General features: G+C 38.5%; 1 protein-coding gene across 1 annotated transcript in view; it reads left to right on the top strand.

Moving 5' to 3' along the window:
* NPR3 (natriuretic peptide receptor 3) overlaps positions 1-10,620 on the top strand; it is a 48,658-nt gene extending 38,038 nt beyond the window's left edge. Inside the window, exon 8 of the mRNA XM_075021566.1 lies at positions 2,806-10,620. Within this exon, the coding sequence (XP_074877667.1) occupies positions 2,806-2,917 (112 nt within the window). The 3' untranslated portion in view covers positions 2,918-10,620. The remainder of the gene's footprint in view (positions 1-2,805) is intronic.
* Positions 10,621-22,322: the final 11,702 nt, after the last annotated feature.

The following is a 22,322-nucleotide window of genomic DNA, read 5'->3' as shown; positions in this document are numbered from 1 at the left end:
CCAAATCATTTTATTGACTCAGAGCCTTATCCTGTAACCACTTACATCTCTTTACTCATTGGAAGTAATTCCAGTGAGTTCCAGTCATTCACAGTTGCTTTAGTAAAGTGCCCTGGCCTTGAAAGCCTTCTTTGTTTGGTTTTCCTTGCCAGTACAATTGTGCAGGCTGTGATCATGCAACAGATTTATATCACTTGCCTGGTACCATGCTTAGTTTTTGAGTACGGAGTGGAATTGTACTGGAAGCTAGAAAGAGATTCTTTTTTGGTATAAGACAACATTTGGATTTCAAAGCTGTGCATTTAACTTAATAAGCTGAGGTCAGTGCAGGGTGATTAGTGTTTTATTCCTATTTAAGTAAAATAATTCTGACATTGCTAGTCAGCAAGTCTAAAGTCTTGAGAGTTGATCCTACCTTGACAGAATAAATTAGTTATACATGTTCAGCATCTTATATGTACTGTAATTTATCCTTTTATGCTATAGAAGAGAAAAGGCAGATAGGAGAATAGAATTAACTTCTGCATATAAGAATCAAATAATTCAATCCAATAAAAATATCTGTTTATAAAAAAAATATTAACAAAAAGAAACAAGCAAAAACTGCTTCAATTCACCAGCACACCACCAGGGTTTCAAAAGATCCCAGAACCAGGATTATTCATCAGGTGCTTACAACTGAAATTCCGCAGGGTGGTTTTATTCTTGCATGTGTTTGGTGCTTATATAATATGTTGTTTGGGTTTGAGACAAGTTAGCTGGGACTAATTAAAGACTGTCTTTAAAAGAAAAAGAAAATACAAGTCTGTCTTTATATTGTATGTCATCAGAGGTTCTTGCATCTTTTATACATTTTCAATCTGAGATGATAATTTTTAGGTGTGGTTTTTGGCATTGCTGATACTGGGAGGGAATTGGTATGTGAGGACAAGAAATGAGGCAAAAGACGTATCCTGAGCTGCTATAAAACTATGTAAAGCATCATTTTAGGAGCAGGACTTAAACTCGTAGTCATCTGACACAAAGAATTGGATTGGAAATCTATGTGAGCAAAGGTCGCTATCTGTAAAAGTAGATGTACACATCTCAGCTCAATCTGAGTCTTTGTATTTATGATGAGAGGGGAGGAATGAGTACTTTTTTGGGCGCAGTTCATGTCATCCTCATGTAAGAGCTAAACCAGGTCAGAAGAATGCCTCTTAGAAATGCCTGTTTCTCTCCATTGAAGGAAGCTGTGAGTACTTGTCAGATGGATCTGCACGTTGGAGATGTGTAAAGGCACATGGGTGAATTTCACTCTGAAGATCTGATTATACTCACTCAAAGCAGGAATAGGGACAACCCTCTAATTCCACCATTAGAATAAACATATGAAACATAGTGTATCAGGATGAATGGGTCAGATTTTCAGGAAATGTAGGTCTATCAATTGTGTGCCTGGAAGTAATTTGTACCTTCAGCTTCTGCACCTTTCAAACTGCATATGTGCCTTCTGATTACATCTCATTTGAGTCTGTAATTACCACAAATGAACATGCAAACACAGTTTTGAGTGTGCAGGCAAACTGTTAAAAGATCTAGGTGGTAGTTCTGATAATGTAGCTTTGAAAGGATTTAAACTTAAAGAGCTACATTGCTAAAATGCAGTCCTGTCCTTGTGCATGAGCTACTACTGTGCATGCTCTAAGCTATGGAAGGATCTGACTTGAAAATACATAAATGAAAAACATAGGTTTTTCAAGTTATTTTGGAGCCTACTGATAGACACAAATGTCTAGAGAATCTTTTCAGAACTTCTAGGTTCCTATTTTCTATTGAGCCATGTTACCAAATTAAAACCTTGTTTTTTTGAAAATTATTCTTCCACTACTACATATCTAGCTCTGACTCCTGCTACACGTGCAAGTGGAGCAGAGCTTTCCTTGGCATACAAGCTTTTTGTCATGCATCTGCACAAGCAGTACTGTATGCACATGGGGCTGGACTAATGTGCATACAGGGTTTCAGACCCTTCTGAAAAACTGGTCCTGAAAGTCAGTAGGAGCATAAATCCATAAAATATAAAAGTGAATCTTCTTATGATTTGGGGGGGAGATTTGTTTACTAAAGGGGAAACTAAAAGGCAGGCAGAGGCCTTGTTTGATGTATAAAGTAACATAACAGTATTCTTCAAAAGGCCGTAGAGGAAGACACACAGGAAAAACTGTGTTTAATGCATAGGCAATTGTATTTATTTCTTCTCTATCCTTTACATCCCCTTTTTAATTCATCATACTACCTCCTCTGACATTACAAACATAGTAGCTTTCTCAGAGGGAAAAGGGAGGATTAGTTAGTTAATACATAGTTTCAGTGAGAAACCCAACTGAATAAGGAGTCAGATCTGTTGTTTGAACTCTGCTGAAAGTGCGTCCCGTCCCTGTTCCCCCCCTTCCTCCCCCCCCCCCCCCCCCCCGTATACGGGAAAGAAATTTGGCTTTGATCAATATTAAGCAGTGATGTGACACAGTTCACATGAGACTTCACAAAAACTTCCTAATCACTTAGATCAGAAATTTTCAAAGAAGCAAATGTCTGTGTCTTGGTGCTTTGAGACTGCCGTGTAGAAATTAACAGGCATTCTTGAGCCTGGGTAAAATGTTTCGAGGCAAACTACTTTAATCTTTGACCAGGGTTTCACATTCTGCCACATTTCATTTTTCAACTGGCACCCAGCTGTCCCCTACAGGCATTCTTTATAAGGGAAGTCCTGTTATCCTATAGCTGGAGAAGGATTTCTCACTCTGTTCCTCTCCTTTCATGCAGAAAGAAATACAGAATAACTATTGAGAGAAGAACTCGACAAGAGGACTGTAACATGGGGAAACATCGGCAGTTACGTGAAGACTCCATTAGATCTCATTTTTCTGCTGCATAAAGAAAAAGAAGAAAAAGAATCCCTTTCTTCCTAGGGAAAAAAAAAAAGAATTAGGGAAAAGTACACAACCAAAGACATCAGTGTAAAAAGAAGAAGCTCTTGAAGAACTCACTCTTTTAAGCAGTAATTTTGTCTTAATTTCTTTCAGAAGCTCAGGAATGATTTAGTAATCACATATGCCGCACGGCCTTTCATCTCATGAAGAAAGAAAATGATGCAGTTTGATGTTATAGGATGTACTTAATATGTAAAGAAAGTATTTCTTAAGGCATATATTAAGGGCAGCAGATATGGGTTTAGTTGATGGGGAATGCCTCATTCTGTTCCCTTTTTTTTTTTTTTTTTTTTTTTTTTTTTTTTTAGCTCCTACCACCTCCTTAATTGCATCTCACCCATGGGTATCAAGTATGGTTTCACAGGCACAGGTGCTGGTTGCTGTCAAAGGGAAAAAAGGGATTCATTTGGGGTATGATCCTGCATCACTGAATCATTGCCATTAATTACAGGGGATACAAGATTGGGCATATGGAGTTTAGTTCTGGGAGGGAACAGGCACTTGGGTGTAATTTACTCCACTGAGAAAGTCAGGCAGGTGGAAACACACACAAACCATTCTTTCCTTGTTTGTGTAGTATCACAATCAAAAGCACTGATTCTCCCTCGTAGGTGCAGGGAGTTAGGAAAAACTCCAGTGAAAGATGAGGAGTTTCACTGGTGTGAAATAGTGAGAGGGAAGACAGTCAGGCCTCCTGAGAGGACTGGCTAATTCCTCAGTCTTATATGTGTTTTATCATGCTCTTTGCTCTCCACTGCCATGACTTTTCAGAAAGGCAAATATAGTCCAGGTAGAGCCTGCTCCTGCTCCCAGTGAAGTCAATGGCAAAATCCCATTAACTTCAGTGAGCACAGGACTGCATCCAAAATTGTAAATACGAAAGTGTTTGTATAGCTGAGGCAATTCAAAAGGGGATCTTTTTTGTGTAAAAATGACATTCCATGCTACCATTTTATTTTTAGGATATTTTTTATCTTGTATTTTTCTATTAAAGTATCTATTTTTGCTTTGGTAGGATTAAAAATTAAGGGAGAGGATGTTTTGAAGACATATTTTTTATGATAAGAGTAACATGCAGGGAAAGTCAACAGCTGTAAATACATTTTAGGACCAGTATTTAGGGGAAGAGAAGTGACTTTGTGGACGGTAACAGACTTTTTGTCGCACTTTCTTCTCCAGGCATGTACAACATTCAAATAGTTATTTAAAAAATAGGAATGCAGTTATTGAGTTGTCTATGTGATGGTGGCCCTGATCCTGAAAATAATGAACTTTTCACGTGTTAAATAGTCCTACATTAGTTGGTGAGACTAACCATTCATGTGTGTACAGTTAAACATGCAACAACTACCTTCAGGGATCGGGTTGGTAAAACACTACTCTAGGGCTGACTTTAATCCTGCTGCCATCAGTATCCCTTTTGTCATTGACTTACCAGGAGCAAAACTGAATCTGTGATGAATTAGCTACTGACAGGTTATTTTATACTAGACAAAGGAGAGCTCTGCACTTTCTAGTCAAGAAATGGAAATGAACAGTACATATTACAGATGTGGTGAAGAAGACCCGTAAAAATATCATCTGTGGGAAAACCCAGCTATGACTATGGTTCTAGTGCATGAAATCTTTTAGTTTATCCTATTCTGACTTCATAAGCAGAACTTTCTGGTCTCAGCAGTCATAGTCAGACTTGAAAGTTAATCTCCAAACTGGCACTGAAGCCTGTGTTCTACAAAACTTCTAGGCCCTGAGAAGCCAGAGTGCCAACTGAGAGAAACCATTTTGGGGTAGCTGGAAGTGAAGGAAGCGTGAAAGCTGGCTTTGTCCTCTTTCTGCTGCCTTTTATTTGTTGATGGGGAAATACCCCATGGAGTATTTCCTTGGACTTTTTTTTCTTGCGTTTCACTTGTCTCTTAGCGTATGCAGGGGTTCGTCACCTGCCCTTGTGAAGTATTGTCCCATGTCCCAGGCAGCCAGAGGGCAGGGCTTCCTGCCCGTCTGGGCAGCTCCATTAAAGGTGGTGGATGTAGGCCAGGTAGATTTGGTGTCTTTAGGACTCACCGTAACAGCTGTTGGTCACACGGTAGATTTACATCATCCCATTTCCCAGTCTGGGCCTGTATGACTTCTGCAAAGGTGCCTTAGCCAAAGTAATTGTCAACGGACAGTTTTCTGAAGTAACCTCCTTATCTCATGGGCACCAGAGAAGAATGTAGGCTAGAGCAGCATTCATACTGCTGTGGAGCTGGGGAGAAAAAAAGACTTCCTGATTAATTTTTGGAATTTTTTTCAAGCAGTTGAGTTTGTCTAGCCCCTGGGCATGCTTAAGGTTTGATTTTTTTAAAACAATTTCAAAGGGAGTTTTGATCTACTTCTTGTTTTGCAAATATACCTTTCAGCATTTTTACTTTCTTTTACCCATTTGACTACTTTGCTACAGAAAGAAGGAAGAAAAATTTTTAAATATGTAGGAAAAGAGGATATGATTTGAAGCATAAACTTTTTTTGAAATTATGTTTGTCATGACTTGCCTTGCAGTGTGAACTAGTACTCAAACAGTCACTGGTTAGGGAGCAAGACAGTAGTGTAGATTGACATTTTTCCTGTGCCATGCACAGTCAGGTCAGACCAGAATATCTGAGCCAGGAAATGTGGCTGGGACAATAAATTGTTAGACAGCTTTTTTATTGCGTCATCTTACTATAACTAAACTTATTAAAAAAAAACCTATAGCGAAAGGTCACTTTTAATTAAAAAGATAATAATTCTGATCTCCAGTTTTATGTAGGGTTTTTAATCATGACCTCAAGAAGTGTTTTTATGAGATGTCTGTTGGTGGGATGCTGATGGAGGCCTAGCCACAATTTTACATTCCAGCACCTCTCAAGGAAGGTGAACCTTTCTTGCACATTAGAACATTTTAGGTCAATGGGGTTTAATCTTTCTAAATTGATGCACACCTACCTGTGTGTTTTTCCCATGGAACTGTGGAGATCATTTAAGACATTTCACATAAGTAGATTACTGTATAGCATAAAAAAACTTGCTCTTCTTAGCTGCCTTTCACAGGCCTCTTGCTAATAGTTCCCAGGTCTTCTATGGACCATAGATCAAAAAATGCCTTGAGTTTAGATTATTCAGCAGAGAGATTCTTTACCAACTAATGCACTTTTCCTTTCTGGTTCATCTGCATTAACTCAATGCCACAATGTTTAGGCTTCAAACTCCGTAAGGGAATGTCTAATCAAAATAATAATAATTGATTCTCAAAAGAGTTTTGAAAATGTACATTTTTGGCTTCAACAAATTGCCCATATTACAAACATACGTCTGTATTACAGAGCAGCACAAGGAGGGCCTTGAGTCAGCTCAGCACTTTAGAATACACTTAAAATATGCTCAACTTCAGCTTCTAAGTGCTTTGCTCACTTGGGACCAAAGGGCATGATGCTGGCCATGGCTGAACCAAAGGGAATCTTGCCATGTGCTTGAATCGGAGAAAGGTTGGCCCCATAGGCCGTATGTTTATTGCTAAATCTTACAGTTGTGCCTGTTAAATTGAAATTGAACTAGTGGCTTCATACTTTTTGTTTCTCAAAGTTTGACAAATTCTGCTAATTTAGCATTTTTTAAAATTACCAGATATTGGTCAGCTTAATAGCTGATTCAAACAAGAATCTCTTCTTGAGGATTCTGTGGACAAATTACCTGACTTCCACCCTCCTATCTTCAACATGAAGACTTCCGTTGCAAGTTGACAAAGACAAAGCAAAATTTTCAATAGTACCTGTGATTTTGTATGCTGAGACCCACAACTTTAGAACCAGATGCCTAGATCCTTTGTTCTGGGCCATTGGTAGTTCTGGAAGTTTTGTTTATGAACAGTTGTGTGTGTCCTGAGTTGTTTGTGACTACCACCATCACCAGTTAATTACCAGTTCCTTCTGTGATGTGCTTCACTGAAGACCAAACACAGCTAAGTTCTGAGAACATTCAGTCATTGCTAAAACTTTTGATTGAGAGTGCTGTGCACCTTCAAGACTGTGGTCAGAATTCAGCTTATTAAAGAGTTATATTCATTGACTTCTGGAAATAAATTTTATTGATTTATTTACATTTGTTTTTAAGAAATGCTTTATTGCATTATTGAAAGTATTTTGTTGGGTTTTAATGGTGAATTATTAAGGTGCAGCTAATGCTTTGAAAACATTTGTGCTGGACAAAATAAGAGTGTACTCTCTGACAGCATGTTTTACTGGGAGGGTGATTCTGATTAATTTTTTTGGCTTGGAGATACGATCACACTCTCATTAAGCTGATGAAAAACACTTCTCATTGATTCAGTGGAAGTAAGCTCAGGCCCTCAGTGAAGTGTCTTCAGGCTTTAAAGTCAGCATCTTGAAGCAGTTCAGAGTGAATTTCTCAGCTTTGCAGTAGAACAGGCTGCATCAGCCTTAGCTGACCTTGGCTCCAGTGCGATTTTCACCTCATGAATGCCATAATGCTTCTGGAAAGCCAAGAATAGACATCAAAGACAGGAAGCTAATAGTCCTGGTCATAAATTTCTTTGGCAATTCAGTCCATCTTTTCCGGAGCTCAAGACAGTTCCACATCCTTCACTACCCTCCTCTGTGCTTTAGAGTAGCCATGTAGCTGTTCTGTTTCTTTAAATAAAGCAGTTGAGGTTATTTTTCCTCATTTTCTCCCAGGGTAGATTGAATACTCTTGAATTCCCCATTTTTTTCATGCTCTCTTCTCTAGCTTCCGATGTACTTTGAAAAGAGACAGCCATTCTTCCATCATTTAGTCAGAAAAGCTCCCTCTTCACTGAGAGGTGGCTTTTACATAATTTCAGCCATTGTTCATTGCCGCCATGCTGCTCAGCTGCCAACACACTTTGTGTTGACCCATGGCCACACCAGTCTTTATCGGAGATCTAGACCCAGAATTGTCTGATGTTGCCTGTCTTAAGCAAGCAAAGTTGAAAAATTGGATTTACCAAAAACTTTCAGAACTTCAATCTGAATTTTGCAGCTGGCATCCTTTCCTTTTAAAAACACCCAGTGCTGGCACTATGAATTTTTTGTGGTTATAGAAGCAGTCTCATTAAAGCTAAAATGATTACTGGGCACCACTGGGCTCACAGAAAATGCACTAGTCCAGGCATGGTCAGATGATGTCAGGTGATGTCACCCAGTCTTTTTTTTTTAACCTAATTGTTGTTGCTCTAAAATGACATCAAATCTAGTGGCCACACTCCCCAAGCAGGGCATATGCGAACAGAAATACAAGTTTCTAATGGTACATTACCTTTTCTGTTGGTCAGCAACATGCCCTAGTAACTTGTCTCACAACAGTGAGCAATGAAGGGACAAATTTCAGCAAAGTGCATGTTTTGTAGGAGGCAGCTTTAGCCCTTTTTAGAAACAAAGAAACATGAAAGTTACTTTTTAGAATATATTTTTAAGGATATGCTGGAAAAAGTTTCACCTTCAGATCTGTTGTGTGTGTCTCCTCTCCTCCCCCCCTTTCTTTCTTGCTGTTGAAAGCACAAAAAGATTTGTGTGTGTGTGAAACCTTTCAAGTGGAAGAATGGAAGTGTTTGCACTGTGCATATCCCTGCTTAGAGGCAGAAATTAATTCAGATGGCTTGAGGCCTGTATTTTTCCCATTCTCAGATACCTTTTAACATCTGAGCTCTGAGACTGATGGAAAATGATTGTTGAAATTAAAACAAATAGCTGTTTGTGAGAGACCTCAGACCTGGCTGTCTCCAGGGGTCAGCAAGCTGTGAGGCAGACTTTGATAGTGTCTTTTCTCTTCTAGAGAATGGCAGGAAGCCTAAGCACTGTGGTTTGCCCCAGTGAAGCCTTAAGTCTGGCATAAATGCAGCTCTCCCTTTATCTCACCCATAGAGGAGGAAAGGATAAAGGTTAATGTTGGTGGTTTTATGAGGTTACTGCTGGTTTTGATCAAGAAGATAATGCTGCCATGGCTTTGAGGCTTTCTTGGGCTAGTGTTTAATTATGTCCAGTGTATCATTACATAGACTGTTTTATTATGGTATTCCTTCTTCCAGAATTTACCTTTTAGAATGACTCCCAACTGACATACACCACATTTACAGCATACAAAACTAGCTTTCAAAAGGAGAGGCTTAGAGTTCATTCAAAATCTCTTACTAACCACTAAGTTAATATTCTGCATCAAAGGCAAAATATTCAAAATAACCTGACACTGTTAAAGTTTGTATGTTAAGCTATAGTACTTCAGAAATCTTATGTGGATTCATTAGGTGTTAAATCTTTGAAAGGTTAAAATCCACTCTGTGTGAACTGTTGCTTGGTGTTTCTGTCATGTGAATGTTTCTAGAGGACACTTCAGCAAGCAAAGAAAATGTACCAAAAAGGTTATTTAAAAAAATAATCTTGTTTTAATGGTTTCTTTTGTAATTTCAACTGGTATGCGCAGGGAACACACAATTCTGCCCCCAAAACTATGAACAGAGGTTTTGCTAGTTATACTAAACTGTCAGCAGACATAATGAGCACAACTATGTTGGTTCATACTTGGTGATGATCCAGACTTCTCTTTCTCTGTGAACTTGCATATGCAGCGTGACAGAGGAACGAGCCACCACTGAAAAGCCAGTATCACAGTTACTAATCAGTGGTCATTTATCTTGGTGCCATGTGAGATGATAAATATTTCCTCCCATGTTTAGTATCTCCCTTATGTAGCTTTGTGGCAGATGTTGTGATGACTTCTGCAGTATAGGATGCAAGGGATGAAAAGATCTGTTGAGAATACAGGGAAAATATCTGTCCAGCTGAGTTAGGGAGAAAGAAGAGGGAAAATACTCAGGGACTGATTATACTCCCATGGTGATACTATTGACTGTATGGAGGATGGGATCAAGCTCTTTCTGCACAGTACACTGTCTTTATTGTTCAATATCTACTTTCTTAGAGACTCAGCAGAAAGCTTATTCACCTTTTAAATCTCACATAGCCCCCTAACCTAAAATTTAAACAGGATTTAAGCGGTGCATAGGACCTGCTCAGGGGAACCATGCCCTTAGGTTGGGTATTTACCTAATAACAATGTCATCTTTATTGTGTGGGTGTTAAAGTGCTGTGAAGACTTGGGTGGAGTCGCAGGATTAAGGCAATGGGTAGAATTTGCTGTGTTTCTTGTGCATAGGGTGTAATTATCAGAAAACTAAGAGGACTCAGGATAGACACTGTGGACGTTAACTTTGTCCCCTTTTTTCAGTGATACTGTTCATTATTAATGTAAAAATACTGGACAACAGAGAAACCTAGTACCAGTTTGGTAGAAAACAAATGGAAAGCTGCATAGTATATTGTACTGATGTAAGTAGAACTATCTGCATATAATGTGATTTTATTTATTGTTTTTGTGTAGAGGAGAGTGCATATTCATGACTGTGGATATAACCTTTGTTTATTTGTGTAATGTATTTTATTTCTTTTATGACTTGATCATTTAAAATATCTACATTCATTGGTGTCCTTTGACTTTTTATTCTGTGCATTTTCTTTCACACATTTTAAAAATGCGAGAATATCACATAACCTAAATTGTAACAAAATGTTTCCATTAAAGACATAGGAATATGTTATCACCTATTTCTGTGGTGTCTTTTGTCACCTGTTGACTACTTTCTTGGTCTGTCTCTTATGGAGGGTACTATCAGATGGTACAGAGTTAACCACAGGAGGGTTATTCTGGGTCTAAGACACCATATAAAACCCTGATTTTAATGACGATTAGCAACTGATTAAATCAGGAATCAATCTAAGCTTTCTTTGGGAAGAAAATTCCCCTGGTATTTTAAGGTCTGGGAAAAGTTTATATCAGTATAAACAAACTTTGGATATTTTTCTATTTATTCTCAGTCCTCCAGAAATGCAATTAAATAGGAACCAAATTATTCAAATAAATTAAGACCTCAACTAGTAAGCATTAATTTTTATAGCCTGCAGAGAGGCAAAACTTACACATTTTACTAAGCTACAAGTTCATTTCTTTGCAGCAATCTTATCTAATTGAGGGAATTTAATTCTGTTTCTTTCCTGTGCTATTAAATACAGTCTTCAAATTATCCTGTTTTGTCTAGCCTTCTGCTTTCTGTATGCATGTGTCTGTTGTAGCAATGTTGCCAAATATAAGATTTGTGCTTGAAAGTATGCCAGGCCTTTATAATTTAAAATAACTTGGAAATGAGTGTGAGGAAGAAGTATCTGATCACACTCATATCAAAACTACAAGTACCAAGAATTCACTGGACAGTTGATAGAGAGATGGAAACATCCTCTTGGTTAACTATGGACCTAAATTCTTTCTGCAGCCCAGGAAAGAAAAAAGTGAAGAGTAAAAGTACAGGCTTGGAGAGGCCCATTCGGTTAGGGGAGGGTTGAACTACTTTCCTAGCTGCAATGCCTTTTACTCGTAGATCTCTAAATATGTCACTAAATCAATTAACTCCATACTGCCAACAAATAAATTAATATTAACAGTTTGTACAGCTGATTAAAGGTGCAAAGAGATTGAATTTTCGAAATTGTAGAAGATATTCCCAATATATGTTAGAATTGAGATGATTTTAAATCTGCCTCCTCAGAGATATGTTGTACATCTGTACATGTTGTACAGATAGAAATTACTATTTCTCCTGCTTTTGATTGATGGTTATGCTCTAATGTCTTCATCCCATTGCAAACGGGAATTCTCTGAAGTACCTAGCAATTTTCCAGTATTTCTGTATAAAGCCTTGTAGAAAAATTGGTAGAAGTAGTGTTCTGTGTTCCTGATAACTGCAGTAATCATTAAAGCGGTTTCGTGATCTTTTCAGAAGTGCACATTTTACATGACTCATCTCCAGTCCCTTCTAGCAATTTAAGATTCTAGTCAGGATAAACTAAAGACTAGTTTACTAATGTTTACTAACTTTCTAAGCTTACTGGAACTGAGATCAGTAATGATACATGCTTTACCGCTGCTATATTGTAGGGATACGACGGCAGGAGAGACTTGACATCTTGCCTTCACTGACAGCAATGGAAAAAATCTCATCAGCTTCAATAAAATACAGTTTGTACTCAGACTTGGGAATATGCCATGAGAGATTATTGACTGAATTTATGTTCAGTATATGACCCTCAGACTACTAGTGCCTGTCCAACAAGTCATTACCTTCACAGTGGCAGGACTTTCTTCCCCTGTCACTAGATGGTTTTTTTTCTTTTTTAATAGCTTGTCCTTCAAAATGAATGCTTGAGATATGTGTGATGAATTGTCTATGTGTATATATACATCAAAATTTATTAAACAGTTCATCCAAATGTGTTGGGTATCTTTTTGTCAGAGAGTATCACCCAGTCTTGACAGGTAAAAATTTCATTTGGTGAAATTACTGATGGCAATTGATCTTCAGTGGTAGCAACTTTTGGATATCATTCTAGATATCCTGTAACCTAGCTGGACACATTTTTGTGGCTTTCTTAGGAAACTATTTCTTGAGGAACATTCATCACATTTCTGAAAAATTATAGTGGCATTTGAGCCAAATCTTGGTCTTGAACCTCAGCCAATGTTTTCTTGAGTTGGAAGAGCACTGTCAATAAAAGTAATTGCACAAGCGACAGAACCTCTTTTGTTGCCTCATAGGAATAACCATAATTTACAGATTGTAATGCCAAAAAGGGTCTCCCCGTGTATATGTGCTACTCTTGGTTAAATTTTCCTGAGTCATCTTATGGTTGGTTTGATGGTCTTCAGTCCTCTGCCTCAGAAAAAAAAAAAAAAATCATATTTCCCTTCCTATAAGTAATTACTCTATCAGCTATTTCTTTTCTGGCAGTGCAGTGGTTTACTATCAGTGTCCATTACTTCTTGACACTGTCATTCAATTTACACAATAAAGCTCTGCTTTCAAATTTTAGATACATGTATATATAGTTTAGAAACTAGCAGATGGCAATAATTGTAACCATGGTTTTATGTTTGTCCAGGACAGGGGACATAGGAAGCTCATGTCTATGGAAGCCCTGTTCTTCTCCCACCTGTATTTCTACAGTACCAAAGCAGAGAATTTTCCTAGCCTACACTATTCCTAGTACTCACTATGTGAACAAGCACCTACCTCTTGCCTAGTGTTAGAGTAGTAGTGGCATGACTGGGGGAACACCAGTGTCCTGGATTTGGATCAGGGCTAGAACTGCAGTTTTTCTGCCTCTGAAGAGAATAATCTAAACATGAAAGGTATTTGTGGACCAGTGTCTTGCTGAACTCATTTATTGTTGTATAAAAAATGAAAATGCCTCAAGTAAAGGCATTTAAAAATAACCTTCTTATAATCTAAATGCCTAGACTACCAGACTACAGCAGGCATTTCTCACTTCTTTCTCTTGCTTTAGCAGAACAATTTTTTTATTGTTATTTAGACTTCAAAGGGAAAGAGTGAGAAGACAGACTATACACTGTAGCACAGGGGCCATTCTGACAGCAACATGAATTGGTAGATTTAAATCCCTCTTCAAACCAAACAGAAGAAAGATACAATCTGGGGCTTGTTACAGCCCTGGTAACTAGTATTTATTAAAAGGACAGTAGTAGGAACAGTCCCTCTGAATGTGACTTATGTGTCCTGGCCAAATGAGATGCCTGAATCAAGGACTGGACTAATGTCTCTGACATCTGAAGAAGGAGAAAGCTGCTCTCACGGTGAAGAATTTCGGATAGAAAGTCCTGACAGCAGTGTTTGTCATTGAACTTGTATATAAGTTCACACATGTATAATATTCCCTGCTGAAAGGATTACTAGTGATGATTATGCTGAACTATTGCTTGGGCAGCCTTAAAGTGTGGAGTATGCTGAGACTCCTCTGCACTACTAGTCTCCATGTGCAGGATGGAGGGTCTAGAGGAAGAATTCACAGCCCCTGACTGAACCCTTTCATGCAAGATTTTTTCAGAACAAGGGAAAGGATCCTACTTGCTCCCATTTGATTACCGCAGTGTTTCATGGGATATTAACTAGAATAACAGCTCAAGAAATGCCTTTCTTTCTTAAGAAAAAATACCTTAGAAGTACATATTGTGCCCAGGTATCAAAGGAACAGGTCCAGTGAAAAGGGATTGATAAACCTCCTCATTTAGGTCAGGGAGAACAAAAAGCAGGGCAACAGCCTGATGAGTACAGGAAATTAAACTGGAGGAATTAGGCTACTGGGTAATGACTAGAAAAAGGCATATTATAGATGGAGGACATCAGGGCTTTAGTCTCTGTGCTCGGAAGAGATTTACCAGAGCAGAGGACTGGCCAGTATCCAAGTTCCTACCCTCCTGGGATAGAGAGAAATGAGGCTTTCTACTGGGTCCTGGGCAGTTTTAGGGAAGAAATAACAGAGCCTGTCAGGAAGGCACCAAAAGGTTTAAAGAATGTGGACTAGTCTCTGCCTTTTTGCATGCCTTCTTAAACAGAAATAAACCTCAGAACCACCTGGGATTCACCCAGCACCAGTTATAAATAGGAATAACGGAGTAAAGACATCAAACAAAGGAAAATGTAGGCTCTGTATCAGGAAAAATTGTGTAAGAGTGTGATCTATTAGCCCTCAGGCACCCCTCCCAAAGGGGGTGGAGGTGGAATTTCTGTTGCTCAAAGCATTAAAACCCCAAACCCTTGGGAGTGTGCTGCAGGAACAATCGTGCACTGACTGGAGGGAGGATGAGGTGATTTAACTGGTGGTCATTTCCACCTCTAAATCCCTTTTATGTACATGCCAGGATGCCTTTAGTGACAAGCTGCAGTTCAATGCCAGAGCTGAAAGCAGCCTGGACACAGCTCGAGAGAGTGATTCAGAAGTAGACAGGAAAGGAGGTATAGAAAGAGGAGCGGGGGGGTTAATTTAACTGAGACAAGCCAATGTCCATAAAAAATTTTCCAGTTCAGTTTGGGATGGGAACTGAGACTGAAACAAAGAAAGAGTGGTTAAGTGATCCCATCGTTCCTTGAATTTATAGATGCATGTCACACGTCAGTGGCAAGTATGTTAAAGCCTCATTAACATTGCTTTTCTTAGTCAAGGCCTGACAAATTCATATAGATATTAAGGCCTTTTGCCTCCAACACAGATACCCCTGCTCTGTAAGCCCTCACCTGGTTCTGACCAGGGGAAATTCTTCCCCTGCCTGAGCTGCAGCTGAAACAAAAGTTTCCATCGGCACCAGCACCAAACACTTAATTTCCACCTCCCTACAGCTCCCCCTTCTCTGCCAAGGAAATAAAAACGAAGGAGAAATAACCTTTCCTAATCATGAACGCCTGCATAAGAGATCATGTTTTATTTCACCCCTTTACATTGTCAGTCCTTTCTATAGTCCCTCCTTTCATCACTTGTTTTCAGTTTGTCATTTTTTCCCTTTATTTACTCCATCATCCTTCCTAGTCCCTCTACTCCATACCTAACCTCCTTCCTTCCCTCTGCCTGCCAGTTTTCCTAAGTGCTTGCTTTCTCTTTCTTTAAAGCTATTTTTAAAAATGTTGTTGTCTTGTTTTAAAGAGTCCACCTGGATTGTCCACTCCTGGAGAAAAAGCCTCAGCCAAGCCGGCAGCCCGAGGCAGCAAATCTCTGGCCTGGGGGCCTTTCCTTTGAGTCCACCAGGCTGTGCTGAGGAGTGCTGCATTCCGCTCTGTTGTCACTGACCTGCTCTTACTGTCATTTTACCCCCTTACTGCTGCAGGGACTGCTACTGAGGGAGAAAGTACCTTTCTCTAATGCTATGGGGCTCTGATTTCATTCTGGCTCACAGCAGAAATGTAAATAACCACAAACAACTGCATTCCTTCAGAGGACATTGCTTATGTCACCTGTCCATTAGCAAATACCACACAGTGTCATGATTATTTTTTTTTTTTCATAAAAGATAACACAACTTTCCTTAGGACATTTTGAAGTGTTTGAGTTTTTTGTGTTTTTTTTTGTTTGTTTGGTTTGGGTTTTTTTTGTAGAAATAACTGGCTTCTCTCTGATTTCTCAGAGCCTAACCTCTCAGACTAGAAGAATGATCAAAATCCAATTGCAGTATTGCAGCCTTCAATCCCATACAGACCACCTGTTGAAAATAAAGTTTATTGTCTATCAAACAAACATTATTAGGAGGCTGTGTTCTGCTAGAACATAATGTACCTAACTTGGCAGACTAATGTTAACAGGATAGTACCATTGTAGAGGGAGGAGGCGAAGACACACCCGTGCGTATCCCATGATGCCAGCACAATTCTTCCTATTCCTACAGCCCTGTAAGATTTGAAGCTGACTGTGCTATCTGTAGACCTGCAGTCCTGTGTTTAGGCAGCAAAGAGAGCTACATTGCAGGAGATCTTCCAACACTGCTAGTAACTACATGTTACAGAAGGCTTTACAAGCGCAAGAAAGTCCTACAGAAACATTAACCAACACACGCCACACAGCATTGACAACGAGCAGTGCTGCCTCTCAAAGAGTGTTTTAATGTTCTGGCTGAACGCCAGCTCAGTTTTCCTTGTAGAGTAAGTTCTTTGACTGAAACTCTATGTAAGTTGATAAGTCCCATGACAGATCAGGCATCTGATGCAGCCCTTGCATTTCTATTGTTGATTTGGCTAAATATTGAACCTGACTATGGGGCAAACACCATAACTTACTTGCATCAGAACAGGCTAGTTGGGTTAAAATGCTTCCAGATGCAGCAGTCAAGGCTTTGAAAAAGGACTGGTGGTTTTAAATCTCTCAGTTAGGGGATGCCTAATTTGAGATACTTTGATGTAATTTGACTTTTCCAGGGGCAAAACCTTGTTCTGAGAAAATCAGATCTACTTTAGATTGACTCAGGCAGGTCCATGTATAAATAATGCACCCAAAATCACTAATCATTTGGAAAAGAGAAGTATTTAAAAAAAAGTCAGTCCCTCTTCAAGTCCCAAATCCTTAGCTACTACCAAAAAACCTGATCATTATGTCCTTTTTTTGGTAACTGGTTTCTTCTCACGAGTAGTTTTGCAGATGCATGTATGGGGAAACCACTGAAAACAGCAAGAAAACAGTATAGGAAAGTTTGAAACACTGAAAAAAAACCACCCAAACACCCCAGAGAAATTATTTTTAACAAAGTTCAATACTAGTATAGAAACATATGTGGTCCTTTCATTAGAAAGCCAAGAATGATCCTAATTCTTTTCCATTTTGCTGTTGAGAATTGACACAAATATCTCCTGAAATTCCAGAAGCCCCGTCAGTCCCATGGATGTAACAAACCTGAAGTCATTGCTTGACTAACACCTGTATTCAAAACACAGTCTGAAGCAGGGCTTTCAATCAGAAACATCACCTCTCAGGTCTGCAGCTCTGGTAATTTTAAATGCCCAGGTATTTACATTATATTTACACTTCTCCAGTGCTCTGTGTTTCATATGTTGCTCAGGCTCCCTTGTGGTTGCAGGGCTAACTGGATTAATTCACAATTCCCAGGAAGGTTAGTGTCCTAGGTGGGAGGCAGGAAGCTGGGCAGTTTTGTGAACTATCCATCTTGTTCTGTTACTGAAACAAATTGCTTTTGTGATTACAGTTTAAAAATCAAGGAGGTAATGTTATACTAGCTAAATACTGCGTTAACTGCACCTTAATAAAACTAGCCAAATTGTATCATTGTATTCTCATACACAACTCATTGTCTTCTGTTAGATCATGCCATGTATGTACTGGAAATACTGAAAGCATGCATTAACTACATAATGGAAACGCAGCTAGGTTGTGTATTTATATGTTATTTTCAAAGAGTCAGGGCTAAATGCTTTCTATGCCATAAAATTTATGCCTCCTCTGTAGATATACACATTTCTCTCCAATGTTGGGAGAGAAAATTAATAGTTGTGAAGCAACAGTTTTTAATGGGAATGAGGGTTCTTTTCTATTTCCTGACCATCTTTCTTTGCACAATCCTCTTTAGGGTTTGTAGTATTCAGACAAGGAAAATACAGCTCCTAGAATAAAGGACAAGCTTTAGAAATTGTTCGAGACATGCTCTTCTAAAATAAATTTGGTAGAATTATTTCCACAGTCCCACCACTGAATTTAGCCCTTTAAGAGGCATGTGTGCAAGATTTCTCACAAACACTTCTACATATACTGTCAAAGCAAAATACATTCAAAGGTGAAAGGTTTTTCAATGCCTATTCCAAGTTATGAAACTTCTTGATATATTTTCTATTTGTTGCCATTCCTACTCCTGTTTTGATGATCATGTGAAAAGCTTTATACATGAGGTTGATTGAAAAATGTTCATCTGCACTGTGAAAAAGAAAAGACTGTTGAGCCCTGCTCATAATATTCTTTCCTTCAAAACCTTTGGAAGACTGTTAACATCTTCTTGAACTAAAAAATTTTTGGTCATTCTTTTTAAAAAAAATCACTATTTCCTGAAAGGAAAATAGACCTTTTCTTTTTTCTTTTGAACAGCTCTGTTTTCAAGCATGTAACAACAAGAAATTATTAAAGGTAGGGTAAATATATTAAGTAATGTTACCTTCACCATTTTTTACTGAAAAACACTCAAAGGTGCAAGCAAGAGTTTTGTAGCAAGCTAAAACTTAAAGGGAGGGTTTCTGTAATTAAGGGCCTCATCATGCCTTCCCCTGTGCTTGCCTGGTTTACTAAAGGAATGAGATTATGCACTCCAATATTTTGTCCATTGGTGGCAAGTTTTGAAATAGCTGGCTAATTTCAACTACCTTTGACAGAGGGGTGAAGGGGCCTGAAAGGTATTTGGGGTTCAGAGATTTCATGCAAATGGGTGACTAAGTACAGGGAGGCTGTAAGAGTGAGCAGGAGAGAGAAACAGCTGAAGGTCTCTGCTGATGGAAGGAGTCAAAGCTGAGTCCAGCATTTATCATCTCTCTTGGCCTGATGCCAGCCAGTAGAAATCCATGCCCTGAGAGGTCGATCAAGCATGTTGTCCCAGGCCCATCTCACAGTAACAGTTTTGAATGGTAGTAGAAGTTGGAGTCATTATTTTTCATTTGGCATTGAAATAAACAGAGGAAAAGGACAAGGAAAGGGAAGGATAAATATTTCTGCAAAACACATCTAAAACACTAATGAACATTAAATCATTTCTACAGGAGTTTGCAAATCAAAGGAAACAAGGAAGAAACCCTCCTAAGTTTGTTAAATTGAGAACAACTACACTTATTTTTGGTTTTCTTCTATTATCTGGAATTTTCCTTCTTCCTAACATTATCATTATTACCTTACATTTAAGCCTATGCTAAGTGTGATTTAACACAGGACACAGAAAACCAGAGAGGCCTGGTTTTCAGTATCAGAGGTGTCTTTGTTGTGGAAAGTTGTCAAGTCCCAAAAGTTGTCTACACCGCATAGATCTGTGTACTTTGGCAGGTTTATAGCTCAGAATCTAACTCCCCAGAGACTTGCTGCAACTTGTAAATGCATAAGGAATTTTTCAGGCCAGTTCTATATCCGAATTCATTCACTTATAAGAATAGATCCATTATAAGATTTTTTTAAAGGCATTTTCAAATACTTGCTTTTCTTTGTCACTCTTGCAGTAACAGTGATTTGAAACGTTGAAAAAGATGTCAGGCTAGCTCCTTGTACCAGATAGCTTTCTCTCTGGATTTCAAGGTAGAGTTCCTAAAGCTTTAGTTTTGTTATCTGATATGCAGTAAAATAGGAGGGACAGAAAAGGGACAGCATTTGTTCCTGGCTTTTTTTTAATTTATTTCTAAATGTACTGCTTGCCCTTTAGGTCAAATGCCTGTATCAGCTGTGCAGCTAGACAAAATACTTACAGCTGAAAAGGTTGAAAAAAGTGAACCAAATAATCATCAAATGAAACATTTACTTTTGTGTTAAGCAGTAGAGTTCAGATAACCTGAAACAATTTTGAGTTTTTTATTTCATCTTTTGCTGGGAAAATAACCTGTTTTAATTTCATTTTGGTCTGAATATGTTATGCTCTCTGCAAATGTTTTCAGCTTATTTAATTAATCACTAGTAAAGCAAAAGCATGAATTAGGCTGTATATTACGGTATCATATAATCCCATTTTTTCATTAAACATCTAAAATGTTCCCATTTTGTCAGGATAAAAAAAATCAGATTCCTTTTTGACTAGAGATTATTCAGGAACTTCCAGTAGTACGAAAATGTAGCTCAGTAAATTACTTTACACTTTTTCCCAGGTTTATAGCTTTTTTGGCTGCCTGGATTACTTGGCTTGGATCTTTTACATTTTTTTCACATCAGTGGCTTCCAGTCTTCCCCTCTTACTCTTTTATGTTTACTTTCTCATCTCTCCATCCTTTATAACCTCTTCTTTGTACTGTTAAAGCCACATATACAAATTATGTTTTTTAAAAGACACACCAAAACTTGACTAATTCCTGAATGCCAAGAGTATATTGTAAGTTATTTCAGACACTATTCCAGCAGGCCCATTCAGCACAGAGATGGGGCTTGCATTCACAGGGTAAGATGTACATCAGGACAGAGAGGATGGCCGAAGCTTTGCTGTGCTCTAAAAACCCCTGCCCAAGAAATGGCTCTGAGGGAGGCTGTTGCAACTAGAAATACCTTGAAGCCCTGCAAAGTCCTCTGGGGTGCCTCTGCTCCTACCCAAGGTGAAGGAAGATGGAGGTCATTTACTGATGCAGCTGATCCCTTCACTTTCTCCCAGCGCTCCAGCACACATACAGTACTGTCTCACTGGGACTGTGAGGGACCAGGAGTGACTATGAAATTAGCCTCTGGAGGACTGACTGTGAAATTATTCAAACCACATTGTATGAAAACACATTTCTGATAAAGTATTTACACACCAGTTTATAGTGTTTTCATGTAACCCCTACTTCCTCCTATTCTGTTCTGGTTCATTTACCCTGTCCACAACTGTAGTATGTAAGAGTGTTCAGAGAGGGTGTGATTATGTCTGTTTTATAAATACAAACCATTCTGTGGAAATGGGGCCAGCAATTAAAATTAAATTATGCTGTTTTCCACTTTGAAATCATTGATGAAAAAAATAATCTAAAAATATTATCTTAACCTTTTGCTAATATCACTGTGAACCTTTGGTTAAAGGTCTCTCTATTTAACTGTTTAAAAGAGGAAGCGATAACAAACATTTCAAGTAACATTGTTCCCAAAGACATAGGAACTCTGTCTCCAAGCAAAATACTTAACCACTTCTTGTTTACAAGAGGTATTTTCTGATGTTCTTTTCTGGTCTGAAAAGGTCCAAAACTCTTTGGAGAAGCAACTTTTTTGAACTCACAAATAAAATCCCCTACTTGCATTGTAGCTGGTCTGATACAGAGATGGAAGAGAAGACATGAAAAGTACCAAATAATGAGTTTTCCCAACGAACTACTCTGTGGAGCACATAAGCACAAGTGACACTAATAATATCTAGCCACATTAGATTGCTGATAAATCAGAGCCTTCTTTAATTGAGAAATACTTGATTTAGCTGATGTTTCTAAGAGAGACTTTCAAAATTGAATTGATATAAATAAATTAATGCTACAAAATATTTGATACTTTGTTAACTAAATTAAGTTCTTTAATTGAGAAAAAACTACACATATTATTAACTGATTTTTCCACAGTGCTGAATGGTATTTTTATCCACATTGCCTCCATGAAATTGATGGAGTTGACTGGGAGTAAAAGTGGCATGTGAGAGGAATCATCACTTTTATTCTGATTTACTTATCAAGGCACATCTAGGAACCTGTGCATTCAAGAGATTTTGGTCACCAATCTTTAGTTGCAGAAATAGTACTGCTGCAATCAGAGGAGAAGCATGTGCCTTATGGACTTTCTTAGCCTGTGGAGTGCATGCTAAAGGGGCTCAGCACTTCTGGAAGGCATAGAGGTTATGAAACCGCTAAGTATTACCAGTTGAAAAAATTTTTAGGTTTTATGTTGCTGACGTGGAGATCATAACCTGGCCTGCAAAATTCAGTTGCTTCTTCAGTTTTCTGCAGCTGTTCTGGACAGTTGCTGGATCTGGTCTCTGGTGGGAGTTCTCTGTTGAATCCTTTCTGACAAGTGGACAGAAAGACCCTTATTTAGTTGTTTTCCTCCTTGCAATGGAAAGAAAATTCACTCTACCAGTTAGTTTGAGGAAATATTGAGATGGGGGCGGGGGGGGACCAAACAAAAAAAGAAAACTTTTAAAGAAGGCAATATTTAGCATTTTTAAAGGTGAGAAAAACATGCCAGCCAAACTGACCACTGGTATTCAGTGTCAAAGACAAAA

This window comes from Buteo buteo, chromosome Z (genome assembly GCF_964188355.1).
Source record: "Buteo buteo chromosome Z, bButBut1.hap1.1, whole genome shotgun sequence".
NCBI classification, from domain to species: domain Eukaryota; kingdom Metazoa; phylum Chordata; class Aves; order Accipitriformes; family Accipitridae; genus Buteo; species Buteo buteo.
This window is presented reverse-complemented; position numbering and strand designations above follow the sequence as displayed.